We start from the raw sequence: 18,238 nt of genomic DNA on the forward strand, positions 1-18,238 counted from the left end.
GCATTTGTAGGAGACTAGCGTTGGTCTGGATAGTTAGAAGTAATTTTTAATATTCAAGTTATGTGATATTTTTTATTTTGGAGGGAAGGTATACATCTCTGCATTTTAACCCATGGGAGTGTCACCCCTCCAGGATGAATTTTAATTTGATTCTGTATCCTGTAGTTGCTTTGTTAAAATGTAAATGTGATTTTTTTAAAAAAATTGAAATTCTGGGCTTCCCTGGTGGCGCAGTGGTTGAGAGTCCGCCTGCCGATGCAGGGGACACGGGTTCGTGCCCCGGTCCTGGAAGATCCCACGTGCCGCGGAGCGGCTGGGCCCGTGAGCCATGGCCGCTGAGCCTGTGTGTCCGGAGCCTGTGCTCCGCAACGGGAGAGGCCACAACAGTGAGAGGCCCGCGTACCGCCAAGGAAAAAGAAAAAAGGAAATTCTAATTCCCAGTTGATTCAAATTGTTGTAGTTTACAGGGAAACTGTAGTCATTTTAGGTTATTTAGGTTTTTTTCCCACTTTACTCAACTTAGTTCAAGCCAAAGAGTAGACTAAGGGGCAGCTGTGCAAAGCGCAAACAGTCCTCTTGATGTCTCGCATAGGTGGTTGCACTTATCATTTTTTTTCCTTGTGTGTTTTCTGGATGTTACAGGAGAAAAATACAGTCTTTGCGTCACAAAAGGTACAGAGGAGAGGAGAGGTGTAATATACCTCCCTTCCCTAACCCTGGCCTCTGTCCAGAGCAGTTCATGCCCAATTCCAGAATTTCCCAGTGTCCTTGTTCTTTTTTGCTCCCTCAGCTAGAATCAGTTCTCAGTTGCTTAGAACTAGACCAGAGGAAAGTGAGTGAGCTGACCCACCTCTGGCCCAGGGCCTGCCTGGCATGGACCGTCCTGGGGGCCTGGACGGTGGAAACTGATGATGGAGCAGGTGTGGGTGGGCCAGGGAAGGTAGAAAGTGATGTGCCGGGAATTGTCTAAGAACAAATCGATGAAGAGAGAACGGGCACTCGTTCAAGTATTTATTGAGTATCTACTGTGTGCCAGTCCCAGTCCCAGGCTGCAGGGACATGGCAGCAACCAAAACAACTGTCTTACCTTTGTGGAGATTCTTTCTGAAAGACCGCTGGCTCTCACTAGCGTGTGGGTGCATGTCAGCCTTGGGTAGCAGTGAGGACTGCTCAACTGGAGGACCATGGTCCAGGCCTGGTGAAGGCCTGCAGCCCAGGAAGAGAGGGTGGCCTTCCAGATTCATCTCGGGGGTCCCATCTAGGGAGCCTGAGGGCCGGAGGGGCAGAGTGGGAAGGTGTGTGTTAGGCCTTGGTCCCCACCCTCCAACTGTGGTGCCTCAGCTGGGCTCCCCGCTGTGTAAGCCCCAGGTGCCCAGCGCCGGGGGACGGACAGATGAAACAGTGCGTGGTTAGTTCCTGCCCTTGTGAAAGTTTCCCCAGGAAGGATGGTGCCTCCAGCAGAGGCGGTAAAGCTGGGTCCCTGTTGGAAGGGACCGAGGGTGGAGGGACTCTGGGAGCGCCGTCCAGGCGGCTCCTGCCAAGGGCATCCTCAGAGCCTCCACATGAGCCAGGCACGAGTAAAAGCAGGCCTCCCTCAGCTGCACGGCCCACCCAGTGGACACTGCGGCCACCGGCCTCCCTGGCTGCGCTGCCATCACCCCTTTGGGGACTTTGGGCAGCTGTCCTCGTGGTCTCCCCCTCCTGCCCTGGCCCGAGGTCCCACCTTGGTGTCCTTGTCTGTGCTGTCCCTGAAGTGTGGGCTGGACCCAGCAGCTTGCTTCTGCTTGAGTGGCACAGAAGTGCAGGGTGGTGGGCTGAGGTTGGGTTATGAAAGATTTCACTCCCGCAGGGAAGCAGGCCACCATCCTGGGAGCAGCAGTACTGGGTGCCCAGGGCCATCCCTTTGCAGCGTGGCTCCTGGTCAGGGGAACCCAGGAGGGGGACAGCCAGACTTAGACAGTGTCCCTTGTTCCATCTGGCCCTGGGCGGGTGTCCTGACTTCACAGGGGCTTGGGCGGCCCTGCCAACTTGGGAGGGTAGGGGCTGGTGCAGCAAAGCTGCAGAGACACATGGGGCCTGGAGGGTCAAGGGAGGTGAGAGTTCTGGGTTCTGGGTGGTGACTGGGGTCCAGGTGGAATGCCCCTGCTGAGTGAGTGACCTCACAAAGGCCCTTGGACACCCCCTCCCCTCTGAGCCTGCCTGCGGGTCTGTGGTGTGGGGATGAGAAGGCCCTCTGTGGGGGCCAGAGGACTGCCTTTGTCTCAGGGAGGGAGGAGCCCAGGGGTCAGGGCAGTGACCCCCTGGGGCATCCAGATGTCTCGCAGCAGCAGGTGCGGGGCGAGGGGGAGGGGTTGTCTTCCCACTGCAGGGCCTGGAAGCAAGTCCTTCAGGACCACCCCCGGGCACAGGGCCTCGGGGAGTGCTCAGGTGGACAGATCCCACCCCACCCCGGGGGTGTGCTCACCCAGGGCTGCTTGCAGGTGGACAGAACCGAGGTGGTCCGGAGCAGCCTGCATCCGGTCTTCTCCAAGGTCTTCACACTGGACTGCTGCTTTGAGGAGGTGCGGAAGCTGTGCTTTGAGGTCTGCGACAGCCGTGGGCCCAACAGCCTCAGCTGCCAGGATGACGACTTCTGGGGGGCATGGAGTGCACCGTGGGGCAGGTGGGCGCCCTTCCCCTTGGGAAGGAGAGGGAGGAGGACAGCATGGAGACCTCAGCTGGTCCTGGCGGCCGGTGCGATGGCAGTGGTGGCCGGGGACAGCGTGATTACACACAGACTGTGTACCAGGTGCTCTGACTCCATAGCTCCTTCTCTTAAAAAATTTTTTACTTAAAAAAATGTGATTTTGAACCGGGTAATACATTCATATGGATGTAAATTCAGAAAGTATAACGGGTACACCCTGGACCATATATCTCCCTCGTGCCTTGTTCCCAGGTTTGTACATCCTTCTGGAGAGATTGATTCTTAACTGAGCAAAGGAGCACAGTTTTTTCTCTGTAGATACACTTTTAAAAACAAACGGCATATACTGTTCTGCAGCTTGCTTTTTTTCACTTCCATATCATAAGGGAGCCCTTCCCGTGTCTCTCCCCATGGCAGTGACTAGTCTGAGGTCCAGCCGCCACCTGAGGGACACTGCATCCTCTGGTGAGGTCGTTCCCAATTAGCTCTACCATGGTCAGTGTAACGGGAGCTCTTGCCACCAGCCACCAGCCACCAGCCAGACTGCTTAGCGCAGGCTCTGGGCCACACACTCGATGTGTCCCACATTAGATTCTCGTGAGTGCTCTGGGGGTGCTTCTTGTTTATTGAGGTGTAATTTACATACAGTAAGATGTGTAGACCTTGAGGGTTGGGTTTGATGGGCTTAGACAGTTGTATACACCTGACCGTCACCCAGGTCACACAGGACTTTTTTTTTTTTTTTCCCCCCGGTATGCGGGCCTCTCACTGCTGTGGCCTCTCCCGCTGTGGAGCACAGGCTCCGGACGCGCAGGCCCAGTGGCCATGGCCCACGGGCCCAGCCGCTCTGCGGCACGTGGGATCCTCCCAGACCGGGGCACGAACCCGCGTCCCCTGCATCGGCAGGCGGACTCTCAACCGCTGCGCCACCAGGGAAGCCCTACACACAGGACATTTTTGTCATCCAGCAGGTCCCCTGCTCCTCTCAATCCCCTCCCCCAGTAGTTTTGCCTGTTCTAGAATTTCAGGTCCATGAATCACACAGTATGTTCTCATTTGTGTCCGACTCCTTTTACCCAAGGTGAAGCCTGTGTGACTCATCCCCGGCGCTGCCTGGGTCAGAGCTGGCAGGGTAGAGCCTTCCATCAGATAAGAGGACCAAGATTTAGGCAGGGCACAGCCCCACGTGAAAGCAACAGGGAAGGGTTCTACCCAGTCTTGGCCTCTTACCTGCCCTCATGAGCATGGAAGAGGACAACACACAGGGACACACATGCACGGACAAACATGCATGCATATGTGGGTGCAGATCCATGGACACAGATACATGTATGGACACACATCGGGACATACACGTAAACTTTAGATTATGGAAAGGCCCCATCAGGACTGCCAGGTCTGTGGAGCCGTCGGGGGCGCTACCGTCAGTGGCCAGACGCTAGGACCCTGGCTTCAGATTCCAGTGGTGCGCCCTTGAGCAAGTCCCTGACCTCTGCTTGAACCTCTACTTCCTCATCTGGGAAACAGGCCACCTCCGTGGGAGCTGAGGGGCTCACAGGAAGCATGGTCACTTGTCAAACCAGCTAAACCAACTATCCTATTACTCCTAATAGGAGAGCCCAGAAGTGAGTCTTCAAATGGCAGAATCTGGGGGGCCTGGCACGTGGCCCTTTTTGGCCTCCGCTTCCCCCGCCTGGGATGGGTTTCTCTTCTGCACAGAATGTTCCTGTGTGCTCGGAGCTGTTAGCCAGGCACATCCTGTTGTTGGGGGGTGGGGGGGGCGGTCCTCTGTCCCTTCTGTCTCAGCTTGTCAGACAGGAGCCTGTGTGGAGCAGGGCGAAGAGGGTCAGCGCTGCCATCACCCACCACGGCCGTAGCTGAGGACTCTGTCTTCGCTGGCCAGTGGAACAGGGGGAGTCCGCACACATACGAAGTCCCTGGTCCTCCAGCAGGCACGAGGGTGGTCGTCCTCTGTCTTGTTTGCAGACCAGTCTGAGAGCTGCCCCTGGTGAGCCGGTGTTGCTGGCTGCACACAGCATTCCGGGTCAACGCAGCCCAGTCAGGGGCTCATAGCCCAACGGGGAATGCAGCCCCGGGGGGCCTGGTGAGCGGTGGGGGAGGCCTGGGCAGGCGGCTGAGACCCCAGGGAGGGAGCAGCCCGGGGGTCCTGGATGGGGCTGGGAACCCCCATGGCCGCTCGCTCGCTGGCCTTGGGCTGTGGTAGGGGCTGCGCGGTCCTCGGCCTGGTGCATGGAGGGTGATGGGTTCCCGGGGCGCGGCTTCTGCCGCAGGCGGCACACACGCGCTCACCAACGTGTCTCTGGGCGGTCTCCCTCCTCCAGAGCCTCCCTTTCCTCACCTGTTGCGTGGGCGCTGGGAGGGCCCAGGAGGCGGTGGGGTGCGCTGAGCTGAGGGCCTGGTGGAGCGAGAGAGGGCCACGGGCTGGCCGCTGCCAGGCACCGAGGGCGTGGTACCCTGGGTGGTAGGTTTGGGGAACCAGGCCACCGAGGGGGAGTGGGGGCGTTGGGGAGGAGACAGGGAGACCCAGGGCGGGATTAGGGTCCTCAGGGGAGCAGGTGCGGACCCCTCCCTGAGCCTCTGACTTCCAGATCGTGGCCCGGAAGAAGGTGACCCGAGCCCTGCTGCTGAAGTTCAGCGGGAACGCCGGCAAGTCCCCCATCACGGTGAGGCCCCGCCTTCCACCAGCCCCGCCCCCTGCAGACCCCCGCCCCTTCCTGGCCGAGGCCGGGGCGTCCAGACACGTCCCCGAGGCTGGGCTGCAGCCGGGCAGGGAAGGGTGGGGTCAGGCCCCTCCTGCCCCGCCTGGAGCCTTGGCGCTCTCTCGCCGCCCAGGTGATAGTCGGGGACGTCTCTGGGAACAGCGGCCATGGGGCGCTCTCCCTCCGTGCCAGGAAGCTGGATGACAAGGTGAGGGGCGCCCCCCGGGGGCCCAGCTTTCCCTCCTGTCAGGAGGTGTAGGCAGAGCTACACTCTGTCCACAGGGAGACGGGTGGCTGAGGACTGGGCCGCGCTCAGAGCCGTGGGTGGGGCGGCCCGTCCGGGCGGTCGTGCTGCTGTCAGGGTCCCGTATGTGTCGCTGCCGTCCGCGCATCCTCAGCTCGCTAGGACGGGCACTCAGGGAGGTCCCCGTCCAGACAGTGGAGGAACTGGATCTGAACTCGGTTCCGGTCCTGCTGGCTCCTCACATGGGGTAGGGGCACAGAGCAGGCGTCTGACCGGGCGTTGCCTGCTGCCTCCCCTGGATGGAGACTGAAGCGGGGGTCGGGCAGGTGGGGGGCGGGCTGGGAGCTGGGCCCTGGGGAGCCAGGGACGCTCCAGAGGGGAGGGCGTCGCTCTTAGGGAGGGCTCTGCCCTCACAGCCAGCAAGTGGCAGAGCCTGGACCCCAGCGCTTGCCAAGCACACCCTCTGCCCCTCCTGCGGGACCTCTTCAGCAAGCCGGACCCCCTCCTCGAGCTGTACCGGAGCAACGATGGTCAGAGCCATCGGCTGGTGTACAGGACGGAGGTGAGGGGTCCCTGGCCAGCGCCCAGGGACAGCATGAAAGGACAGGGGAAGGAGTCACCCCCGCCCTCCCTGCACCTCCCCGGCGCCCCATGGCTGTAGGGTCTTGACCTCCAAAACCGCTGTCCCCCTTTGAACAGAGAGCGGCCAGGCGGGCGTGGAGCTTCTGTCCCAGAATCAAGAATCCGGAGTTGTTGTCACTACCTGCCCATAAAACAAGATTCAGTTACACCAGTGGGAAGGCGTTTCTTTCTGAGATAAATTAATTTGAGTAAAAAAAAGGCTATTTAAGGAAAAAGAAGTCCAGGTGGCCCAGGAATGTGGGGGGTTAGGAAGGTGGTCCCGGAAGGAACGAGGTTCGGAGACGCAGCTCTGGGCTCGCAGGGTCCTGCCCGGAGCCTGAGGCAGGGCCGCCTGAGCCGCCCCTCCCGGTCTGCAGGTGGTGAAGAACGACCTGAGCCCCACCTGGCAGCCTTTCAAGGTGTCTCCGAGCAGCCTGTGCAGCTGTGAGGAGCCTCGGCCTCTGAAGGTGGGCGGGGCGAGGGTGGGCGCTGGGGAGGGGACGGGGCGGCTGGGGGCGGGGCTGGGGCGGGGCCAGTCCCCCCAGACCACACCTTCCTGGAGTTGAGGTACGTGGGGAAGGGTGGTGGGAAGGGGGCGGACTTCCTGCAGGGGCATGGAGACAGCCAGGCTGGGGGCCTCAGAGGGGCAGGCGGGTGAGGGGTCCTGGGGTCCCCAGGGCCTCGTCTGGGATTATGACTCCCGCGGGAAGCACGACGTCATCGCAGAATCCTCTCCCACCTTCGCGGAGATGCAGAATGCCTTCCGGGAGGACCAGGTGAGAGCCGGAAGGGCCCGCCTGTCCCCCAGAATGCGCTGGGGCACTGGCCCTGGGCTGGGTTGCCCCAGAAATTGTTGTGATGGCTTTAGAGAGGCTAAAGATGATGACAGAGCAGGACACCCACACCCACCAGGCGACTGGAGTGGAGACCACCAGCCTGTGTTAGAGTTGACGTGACAGATGCCGGTGGGGCAGGGCTTCCAGGCCTCCCCTGCCCCTTGAGCTGGGTGTTAGGTGCTGGCACGCTGGGGTGGGGGTCTCTGCCTGTCCCTGCCCCCCAGGCCCAGTGGGACTGTGTAAATCTCAAGTATACGCAGAAGAAGCGCTGTTCCGAGAACTCTGCAGTGGTCATCCTGGCAGACCTGAAGGTGAGCCTCGGCCCAGCCTGCAGCCCCGCCCCCCCGCAGTGGGTGGAGTGGGTGCTCCCGCCTCAGCTCTGCAGAGAGTGAGCCGGGCTGGGGTGGCCGGCCACTGCCTGGAACCCCCTGTAGTCAGATGGACCCTCAAGGGCCCCATCCCAGAGGTCTGTGCCCCCAGCGTGTGGAGGTGGGAGGGATAGAGGGGAGGGGGAGGCAGAAGAGAGTAGATGGTGGGGGAAGATGGGCATTCAGGCGGCCTGAGGGCCTGAGAGGAGGGGACTGAGGCTGCTGGGCTCCTGGGGGAGGGCAGGTCCCAGGAGCCCCAGGGGTCCCGACCCCGAAGCCCTGGCCTCATCTTCCTGGGGTGGGGGTCCCGGACGTTCTACAGGGCGTACTCCTTCCGGGACGACATCATGGGCAGCTGCCAGACCACTTCGCGATGAGTCCACGGACCGTCCGCACAGCCTGCTGGGTGCATCCCAGCAGGATGGGTGTCAGCGCCTGGGCCCCACCCCAGGGCTCCCAGCAGCCCCACCCCACCCTGGATGTAACTCAGAGCCCGTCTGGCACCCAGGGTGGATGGGTGCAGAAAAGGCCCTTCGGCAGGGCCTGCAGGTCTCTTCTGTGTGGCCTCTGCACTCCTTCTCGTGACAGCCAGAATGGCCTGAGGAAAGTGACTGGGCGGGGGACACCCAGGGACCCCAGCTCAGGGCTTGCTGCTCCCCGGCCCTGCCTAGTCCCTCCCCCACCCCCGCCTCCACAGGCCCCTCTGTAGAAGGAGGTGCCGAGGGTCCGCTGTGACCGCCCTGGCTCCCTGCAGCTGCTGGCTGGTATTGCCCTCAGAGGCGCTGGCCAGCCCTGGGGACCCAGGAGCTTTGGGGTTGGCGCGTCCCTTCTGTGATCCTGCCAACACAGCGCTGGGCCCTCGGGCTCACACCTCCGGGTTTCCCTGCAGCCCTGGGCGAGTGGCTCCCCAGGCCTCAGTTTCCCTTACCTGTCAGATGGGGGTACAGGTGCCCACCCCAGCCCAGGAGGGAGGCGCTCCTGGGTCTTCGCGCTGTGGCCTCTGCAGGTGGCCGTTGACTTCACGGCCTCCACTGGGGACCCCAGGAACAGCTGCTCCCTGCACTACATCAACCCCTTCCAGCCCCATGAGTACTGCAGGCCCTGGCGGCTGTGGGCGAGACCTGCCAGGACTACGACAGGTGCGCAGCCCGGCGCCCCCAGCCCAGCGCCTCCCAGGCTCTGCGTGGGGTGTGGCTCAGCACCCGCAGGGCCCGGGACGGGAGGTGGGGCCGCCCCCCAACCGTGGTCCCCTTGGTCCTGCACACAGACATGGCGTCCGAATCCCACTTCACAGACCGTAAACTGAGGCCGTGGCGGGGTGGAGCCCTCGCCTGGGAGGTGATGGGGGCTTGCGCGCTGGGTGGCTTCTTCACGGCTCTGGGCCCCAGTTTCCCCCATGTGGCTCGGGGCGGGGCCTGGGCCTCCGTAGAGTTTCATCCTGGTCTCCTGGCTCTGTCGGTATCTCTCCAAAGTGCCCGCACCCACCCCCAGGGAGATCAGGGACCCTGGGTGATGGGGCCGTCTCTCTTCCAGCGACAAGAGGCTCTCTGCTTTGGGGTTTGGAGCCCGGATCCCTCCCAAGTATGAGGTAGGAGAACCCGGGTCCCAGGACCCCTGGCTGCTGCCTCTCCTGCTGGGAACGAGCTACCATGTGACCGGCGGTGGGCAGGTTGCAGGGACCGCCTGCCGGCCAGAGGGCTGACCTTTGACCTCCCAGCACTGCAGCCCTGTCAGGCAGAGGGGGCCATTAGTCTGGAACCTTCCAGTTAGAAAGGACATTCAACTGGCTTAAGCAGAAAACTTGGGTGGGGGGCGGGGGCGGATTTATTGGCTAATGCAACTCAGAAGCTTCAGGTCCCCCTGGATCCAGGGCTGGAGCGGTGCCCGGCACTGGTCTGTCCTTCCGCCCTCTGTGCGAAGGGTCTTTGACGTGGTGGCCCTGGTGGCTCCAGACCTACCTCTCCCAGTAGGTGGGGTTGTGGGGTCCTGGGAGGTGGACCCACTGACCAGTCCCTTCTGTGCCTGCCCAGGTGTCCCATGACTTTGCCATCGATTTCAACCCTGAGGACGATGAGTGTGAAGGTAAGAGCGCCAGGCGCCCGGGGTGGGGCTGCAGCGGGGCTGGGCTCACCCCCCTCCCCCGCCAGAGTACGGGGCGTGGAGGAGGCCTACCGGAACCGCCTGCCCAGGGTCCAGCTCTAGGTGCCGGCGCTGGGCGCATGAGGAAGGGCTGCCTGCTGCGGGGGGACAGGGCAGGGCCGGGGTCCGCCGTGGGCGAGATGGGGCATGGAGGCAAGGAGGCCGAGGGAACAGGGGCAGCGGGCAGGAGGCCGGTGTGTCTGGACCGAGTGAGGACCCGGCTGGGAGATGCCAAGGGACCCAGAGCCAGCGGCTGAGCTCTGTTCTCGGGCACAGAATTCTCACCCTGGAAGCTGATTTGCTCTTTATGGTTCTTTTGTACATATGTTGTTATTTTGTTTGCTTTGCCAGGGATTTCCCTGTATTTTTAATTTACACAAATAATACTGTGCTAAAGGCTGCATTCTGCTTCAGAATGTTTTGTAGACCTGTTCATGCTGCTGTAGGCACGGCTACTCTGTTGCCTTCTTTTAACTTTTTATTTTGAAAAAAACATCAGATATATGGAAGAATAATATCAGTACAACACCTTTGGTACCTCCTTTCCCTAGACTCACCCGTCATCGACTTCTTGCCCTGTTTCCTCCCCCTCTCGCTTCTCTCTTCCCCGCCGCCCGCCTCCACCTATATACGCTACTATTGTCTTCTTTCTGAACCATTTGAGAGCAGGCTGCTGACCTGAGCGCCCCACCCCAAGTTCTCCATGTTGGTCTGCTCGCGGCCAGGACACTGTGCACGACCACGGTCCAGCTTTCGAGCCCCACGTTGAAGGCGACCCCCTCCTCTTGTCTCTCCCCCATGTCCGTCTGTCCCCACGTGTCCACGTTCCCTGCCGTCCCAGGACCTGCCCATCCTGTGTCCTGGTCTCCTGATCTGGGCTCTTCCCCTCAGCCTTACTCCATCTTCGTGACTTGCCATCGCCCAGACTCTGATCGCCCGTGGTCCCGTTGTCCGACTGTCCCTCGCCCTGCATGGGGGCAGCTCTCCCCGGCATGGAAGCCCAAAGCCGGGGTTGCAGCATTGCCCTTTATACTTCAGATCCGGGAGTTCTCTTCTATAACTGCGGCACAAATATCAATTTCAGGTAGTTTAATTTAGATCCAATGCTTTAACCTATAGAATACACTCCAGTTTCACTCATTGCCCCCATAATAAGTCTATCACAATATTACTTCTGGCACAGAATCCAGTCTGGAGTTAAGGGTTACATTCAGTTGTCATGTTCTCCTATTGTTTTGAAGCAAGTCTCAGACACATAATTTCATCTGTAAACATCAGTATAAACCTCTGAAAGAGAAACAATAGGGTTCCAATGCCATCATCACACTTAAAGACAGTGTCCATTCCTGAGTATTAAGTGTCCAGCTGCCTCATCCACGTCGTGGTGGATTTTCCAGGAGCAACAGGGTTAAGGTAAGGGCCTCCACCTGACAGTGGGTGTGACCATCCTGCTGGGGACCCCTGCCTTCTCTCACGAGGTCCCCTTGCTGAAGAAAACCGCATGTGTGTCCAGTAGGGCCCCTGGCTGGAGTCTGCTGACCTTGCCCTTGTGGTGGCCTCCATATCCCCTCTGATTCCTCTGGGGGGGCAGTCAGGCTCTGGGGGCTCTCAGGCCTGCCTCTGTCCTTGCTGGGGCTCGGACCCTTCATCTTAGCCGAGCAAGGTGGATGCTGGGCGCATGTCCCGGGACCCACTTCCCTGCGCCTCCACCTGAAGTTTGCCCCCACCCGTCTTTCTGTCCCATGGAGAAGCCCTGTCCTTCCTTGCTGACGCTTCTGGGGGCCCTGACGGCAGTGGTCCGCGGGCTCAGGTGAAGCTTCCGTTTCAGGCGGTGAGGGTGTGGAGTTTGCACTACTGGCAAACGCAGGGCTGTGAGATGTTAAAGGAGAACTGGCCCTCCTCTAGGGGGCGGGAGGAGGGCATGTGGGGCTGAGGGCTGGGCTGGGCACTGCGGGGGTGCTCCATCCTGGACAGGAGACTGCCCGTCCCCCTGGTCTGTGGGCTCAGAGAGGAGCCCTCTGGGAGAGGGTGCCCCTGTTGGGCTGTCGGTTGGCTCCTTTTCTCTGGAGACATCACAGTGCTGGGTGCCCACTGGGTCAGGGGCTGGGCCAACTGGTGGACAGCCCGGCCAGCCTTCCAGGGGCTGCACCTCCAGGGTGATTCCTTCTTCTAATGTATGTTTTCTCTTATCCAGATTTTTAGTAACGATTTCTGAGTGGTTTTGTTTTTTTCACACTGGAAATGGACCTTTATTTGAAACAAGTCCCAGTCTGTCCTCTGCAGATGCACTGGGCACCGGGCCAGGCTGGACCAGAGTGTGTCCTTTCCAATCTCTGTTCCTTGAATCTCAGCGACTCTTCAGGGTGTGGGAGCCCCTTCCTACCCAGAGCCCACAGACCTCTCCTCCTCTGGCCTCAGACCTGGGTCAACCCTGGCTCCCCCAGCTGCGGTCTCCCCGTCTGTAAGGTGTGGCCGTTCCAGTATCCGCTTCAGGGTCAGAGAGAGCATGTGCTCACGATTCATTGTGATTGCGCGCGCGCGCGCATGTGTGTGTGTGTGTGTGTGTGTGTGTGTGTGTGTGTGTGTGCGCGCGCACGTGGGTTACGCTTCAGCAAATACGCTTTTAGGAAAGCTTGGAAAGCACGGTCACCCCCAGGCCATCTGGTTGGTGGACCTGGAGTTTGAGTGGGGGGAGACGCAGCTGCCCTGAAGGGTCCCTGTGGGCCCTCTCCCCTGTGTCCGCGGCACTACTACATCCTGCTGATCCCGTCAAACGGCGTGGTGACCAACACGGCGGACGCGCTCTCGCGAGGCCATCATGCGCGCCTCCCACCGGCCCGTGGCTATCATCGTGGGGACGGGCAACGCCGACTTCACCGCCGCGCAGGTCCTCAGCGGCGGCAGCGGTGTCCTGTGCTCCCCCCGGCGCGAGCCTGCCCTCCGTGACTTCTTGCAGTTTGTGCCCTTCCGGGAGCTCGAGAGCGTGAGTGCTGGGCGGGTCCCTCGGGCAGCGCACTGGGGCCCCGCGCCCCCCGCCGTTTTGAGCAGCTTTCGGCCCCTAGAAACTTTTGCATTAGAGAAGTGTCACACGGATGCCCTGGAGGGCCGGGCTCCTCTCAGGCAGCTCCCCCCTCCCTTTGTGACGTGCTTTAGAACGGCCTGTCCCGTGGACACACACTCACAGCTTCACTGGGCACCTGGGCCTCCCCTCCTGCCTCAGCCGCTTTGCCCCGTGTCCAGAGCAGGGTGACAGCGACCCAGAGGGGCCCACCTGCGCCACTCGCAGTGCCAGAGCGGACGGACGGCCCCGCGACCGCGTTCTCATCGTTAGCACAAGCCCACCCGGCCGCCCCCTGGGTGAACTCCTTCCCGGTCGTGGTCCCAGGAGCTGGTGCGCGACCCCTAGCGGGTGGGGGTCACGGTGTGAACGGCGGCTCTAGGGGAGGGGGCGGGGGGACGGGAAGCCGGCTGGAGGCCCACTGTCCCCACCCGCAGGCGTCCCCCGTGGCGCGGGCCAAGGGTGTGCTTGCCCAGGTGCCCAGGCAGCTGGTTGAGTGTTACAGCCACAAGGAATGCCTCTGAGAGACCTCGGCGAGACCAGGCCGGGCTCCGCTCCGCGAGGACACACGGTAGGGGCCCGGCCAGGACCGTGGCCACCATCTGTCTCCAGCACCCTCCACCCTGACTGCCCGGGGCCTCCCGTCCCCCAGCCCACACCCACCTTGGCGCCTGTGACCCTGCTGCCTGGTGGGCCAGCCTCCCTCCGGGCCCCAGGGCTGAAGGAGGGACAGTTCGCCCTGAGCACGCCTGACCCTGCCTGAGCCTGGTGGGTGGGGGAGGGGGTCTGGGGGATTCCTGCTTGGCATCTGATCTTCATGGGGGAGGGGGCAGCAGGCAGCGACCTGTCTCTGAGAAAACCCAGAATCCCCCCACCGGATACCCATCCTATAGCCAGATTCCTCTTTGTCCCAGCTGCATCCCCTTGTCTCTCTGTGTCTGTGGGGTCTCTGGGGGTGGGGGCAGGAGGCTTAGGCAGAATAAAGTGTCATCTTGTCCTTGCAGCGGCTTTGTGCCTTTACTGCCCCCCCAGCAGAGGCCTGCAACTCCTGGAGGGATGGGGCGGTGCGTGTGTGCCCTGCAGCTCCCACACTGGAGCCGGGAGCTTCTAGTCAGCCTCACCAGCTCCCTCCTGGACTGAAACAAGGGCCCTCCCAGGAATGAAAGGGTGCAGGGGGCCAGTGCTTGACCGTGCGATGGCCACCCCTCCCCGCGCAGCCTCCTCTGGGCTCCTGTGATTCCCTGCCTGAAATCTGCAGCAGCCAGGCTCGGGTGGGGAGGGGCTCCATACACTGGGCTCTACGAGGACCCACTGGGGGCTGTGTGCTATGGGCTCTGTCAGGGGAGGGGTCACCACCTGCCAGCGCCTCCCAGCCCTCTGGGGGTGGATTTCCAATTGAGATTTCCCCTAAATTATCTTGTCGGGGAGAAACAAACTGTTCCGACCCTGAATCCAGGCCCACCCATCCCTCCATCCATCCACTCTGGGGGCCTATTTTTAGCTCCTGATTCATCTCCCGTTCAGCGGGGATAATGGGCATCGCCATGGTAACCTGGCTACCACTGAATTCCAGAAGGGCCGATATTGGTCTCTTCGGGGATGCGAGGACACCCAAGAAGCAGCCCTTCCATCCACATCTGGGAGGCAGCAGGGCTGCAGAGTGGCGGTGATGTGGTCCCGAGCAGCGAGGGTGCGTGTCAGAAGCAACCCAGCCGCTGAGTCCTGTGGAAGTGGGTTGCCGTTTCAGCGGCAGAAAGCCTTGGACAGTCCCTGGGCCCGGCTCAGGGGCGAAGCCAGCAGAGGCTGGTCAGCTGAGCTCCTGGGGGAGGCAGAGCCGAGAGAGAGTGGGAGGGGTCCATGCACAGCACGGACAGAGAGGTGGACAGAGAAATGGTGCTGGGAGCACGTGGATCCGGCAGCACGGGGGCAGCGGGCAGGAGGCCGGTGTGTCTGGACTGAGTGAGGACCCGGCTGGGAGATGCCAAGGGACCCAGAGCCAGCGGCTGAGCTCTGGGCACAGAATTCTCACCCTGGAAGCTGATTTGCTCTTTATGGCTCTTTCGTACATATATTGTTATTTTGTTTGCTTTGCCAGGGATTTCCCTGTATTTTTAATTTACACAAATAATACTGTGCTAAAGGCTGCATTCTGCTTCAGAATGTTTTGTAGACCTGTTCATGCTGCTGTAGGCACGGCTACTCTGTTGCCTTCTTTTAACTTTTTATTTTGAAAAAAACATCAAAGTGCCAGTGATGGGACAGGTGCTGTCCCCTTCCCCCCCGCATGGCAGGCTGCGCTGGGAGCGTGCCCCGACACCTTGGTTTTGGACTTCCGGCTCCAGGACCGGGAAAGAGTGAACTCCTGTTGCTTGCGGTTTTGTGCAGCAGCTCCCAGGAGGTGGGGAGGCTGGGGACCCAGGGGCTGCCTGGGCTTTGGTGCGTCAGAGGCATCGAGGGACATCTGCGTTTTGTCTTATTTTTCAAATTTTCTAAAATAGCTTATTGTTTAAACAGAAGAACTCCATAACCGCACTTTGTTTTGCTACACTATTTTCTCATACCAGGCATGCGGAGCTGTGATGTGGACCAGTTATGACCGACTCTCCCTCCCAGCCCTGCCGGCCCTGGGGGGCGGCCGCCTCCTGGAGTCCAGGACCTGGGGTCCGTCAGGACCTCCGTCCACCCCTGCACGCAACGCTGCACAGAGCGCGAGGTGGCAAGACGCTGGCTTCCACTAGGGGGCGCCCCAAACCAGGCGCTCACAGGACCCCGTTCCGCGCTGACAGCAAATCTGCAGCTTCTTCCCCAGCTTTACTGAGACGCAACTGGCAGGTAATATGTGTGAATTTAAGGCGTGTGATGTGATGATTTGATACACTTACACATTTTGGGACAATTCCCACAACAAGGCTAGTTACCACCAGCATCACCTCCCATAATCACCTCTTCTTTGTGTGTGGTGATGAGATGTAAGATTACTCTCTGAGCAGCTTTCAGCTATACACACAGTATTGTGAGCTGCAGTCACCGTGCTGTACATCAGATCCCAGAGCTTACTCACGACTGGAAATTTCTGCCATTTGAACAACACCTCCCCGTTTCCCCTCCCCCACAGTCCCTGGCCACCACCCTCTACTGCCTGTTTTTATGAGTTTGGCTTTTTTGATTCCGCATGTAACTGAGATCATACAGTGAGAACAGAGAGTCTTTTTCTGTGTGGCTTATTTCGCTGAGCATAATGCCCTCTAGGTTCATCCGTGTTCTAGAAATGGCAGGATTTCCTTCTTTTCTATGCTGAATGCTATTCCTCTGCGTGTGTGTGTGTGTGTGTGTGTGTGTGAGAGAGAGAGAGAGAGAGAGAGAGAGAGAGAGAGAGAGAGAGAGAGAGGGAGAGAGGGAGGGAGGGAGGGTGGGGGTGGGCGAGGAGGGAGAGACAATCCTCTTTATCCATCGTCCACTGATGGACACTTAGGTTGCTTCCATGTCTTGGCTATTGTGAATAGTGCTGCTGTGGATGTGGGAGTGCAGATGTCCCTTTGAGGGTGATTTCATTTCCTTTGGATAAATACCCAGGAGTGGAATTGCTGGATCATACGGTAGTTCTATTTTTAATTTCTTGAGAAAACTCCATACTGTTTCCATAGTGGCTGCACCAATTTACCTTCCCACCAACAGTGCATGAAGGTTCCTTTTTCTCCACATCCTCACCAACACTTGTTTTTTCTTGTCTTTTTGATGATAGCTATTCTGACAGGTGTAAGGGGATATCTCACTGTGGTTTTGATGTGCATTTCCCTGATTATTAGTGATGTTGAGGACCTTTTCATGTCCCTGGTTACCATCTGTATGTCTTCTTTCGGAAAATGTCTAGTCGGGTCCTCTGCCCACTTTTTAATTGGGTTATTTGCTCTTTTTTTGCTATTGAGTTGTATGAGTTCCTTATATATTTTGGATATTAACCCCTTATTGGATGAATGGTTTGCAAATATTTTCTCCCTTCTGTAGGTTTCATTTTCATTTTGTTAATGGTTTCTTTTGTTGTGCAGAAGCTTTATAGTTGTATGCAGTCCCACTCATTTCTTTTTGCTTTTGTTGCTTGTGCTTTTGGTGTCATATCCAAAAAATCATTGCTGAGACCAATGTCAAGGAGATTTTTTTCTGTTTTCTTTTCAGGGTTTGTGGCTTCAGGTCTTATGTTTAAGGCTTTAATTCATTTTGAGTTAACTTTTGTTAACTCAAAATGGTGTGGTGTAAGATAGCAGTCCAGTTTCATTCTTTTGCATGTAGCTGTCCAGTTTTCCCAACACCATTTATTGAAGAGACCGTCTTTTCTCTGTTGAGTATTCTTGGCTCCCTTGTCAAATGTTAGTTGACCAGATATGCAGGGGTTTATTTCTGGGCTCTGTATTCTGTTCATTGGTCTATGTATCTGTTTTTAGGCCAATACCATACTGTTTTGATTACTGTAGCTTTGTAATATAGTTTGAAATCGGGCCGTATGATGCCTCCAGCTTTGATCTCCTCTCTTAGGATAGTTTTTGCTATTCAAGGTCTTTTGTGGTTCCATACAAGTTTTAGGATTTTTTTTTTAAATATATATTTCTGTGAAAAATGCCATTAGAATTTTGATGGGGATTGCATTGAATCTGTAGATGGCTTTGGGTAGTATAGACATTTTAACAATATGAATTCTTATGATTTATGAACATGGGATACCTTTCCATTTATTTGTGTCTTCAATTTCTTTCATCAGTGCCTCATAGTTTTCAGTGTACAGGTCTTTCACCTTCTTGATTAAATTTATTCCTGGGTGTTTTTATTGTTTTTGATGCTATTACAAATGCGATTTTTTTTTCTTTTTCATATAGGGAAAATTATAATAATTTTTGTCTCAGAGTGAGTATTCCAACATTTCAAGGCAGAAACAGTCATGTGTGTTGTCTGGTGGTAGCTGCTGCGCATTCCCCACTGGGCATTACAGTAGCTGTGGAAATGGGTAAACTCCGAATTCCTAAACACAGTTGTTTCCAAGAGCTTGGGATGAGGGATTGTGGACATTTGAGAGGTCAGCCTTGTAAAACCAATTTAAAATATGTGCTTGAGAAATTGATTTCAATGTGTGATTTAAAGTTGAAATCTTACTGGGTACATACAATATTGGACCATCTCAGAGAGCTTCGGGGGCTCCAGCTTCACAAGTGTAATTTGCTAGATGTACAAGTTTCTATTTGTTCTGTGAGACAACTGTAGGAGCTAAAAAGAAAGTCAAATGGAGTGAATGTATTAATATAATTAAACATGTTTATAGGAGCTTGTCTAGGTTTATAAATGGAATCAAACGTGAATCAAAGACTTTAAAAGTGATGAATAAACAGAATATTAAACTTCGTAGACTGAATGTGTAAGAAACTGGGATTGAAAGTTTATATCATTAATAAACTGAACTTTATTAAATGGTAAAAGGCACAGTGAACCACATGAAAGCCACCAAATCTCACAGTTGACGTCAGTTTTGGGAAATGGAACCATCCCTTTCCCAGGACAGGTGACTCAGGCCTTTACCCCT

General features: G+C 57.7%; 1 protein-coding gene across 1 annotated transcript; it reads left to right on the forward strand.

The window, feature by feature from the left end:
• The first annotated feature begins 1,562 nt into the window (after positions 1-1,562).
• Positions 1,563-17,988, forward strand: CPNE7 (copine 7). The gene is given in 21 exon segments (XM_055078929.1): positions 1,563-1,809; positions 2,314-2,631; positions 2,634-2,788; positions 4,686-4,790; positions 5,296-5,370; positions 5,540-5,613; positions 6,128-6,212; positions 6,649-6,738; positions 6,949-7,047; positions 7,332-7,417; positions 7,789-7,852; positions 8,482-8,566; positions 8,569-8,614; positions 9,009-9,063; positions 9,506-9,866; positions 12,316-12,413; positions 12,415-12,597; positions 13,110-13,243; positions 13,677-14,362; positions 15,237-15,504; positions 17,541-17,988. Coding segments are annotated over 18 exon segments (2,313 nt in total). The 3' UTR covers positions 13,197-13,243; positions 13,677-14,362; positions 15,237-15,504; positions 17,541-17,988.
• The last annotated feature ends 250 nt before the right edge of the window (positions 17,989-18,238 follow it).

This window comes from Physeter macrocephalus, chromosome 17 (genome assembly GCF_002837175.3).
Source record: "Physeter macrocephalus isolate SW-GA chromosome 17, ASM283717v5, whole genome shotgun sequence".
Lineage (NCBI taxonomy): Eukaryota > Metazoa > Chordata > Mammalia > Artiodactyla > Physeteridae > Physeter > Physeter macrocephalus.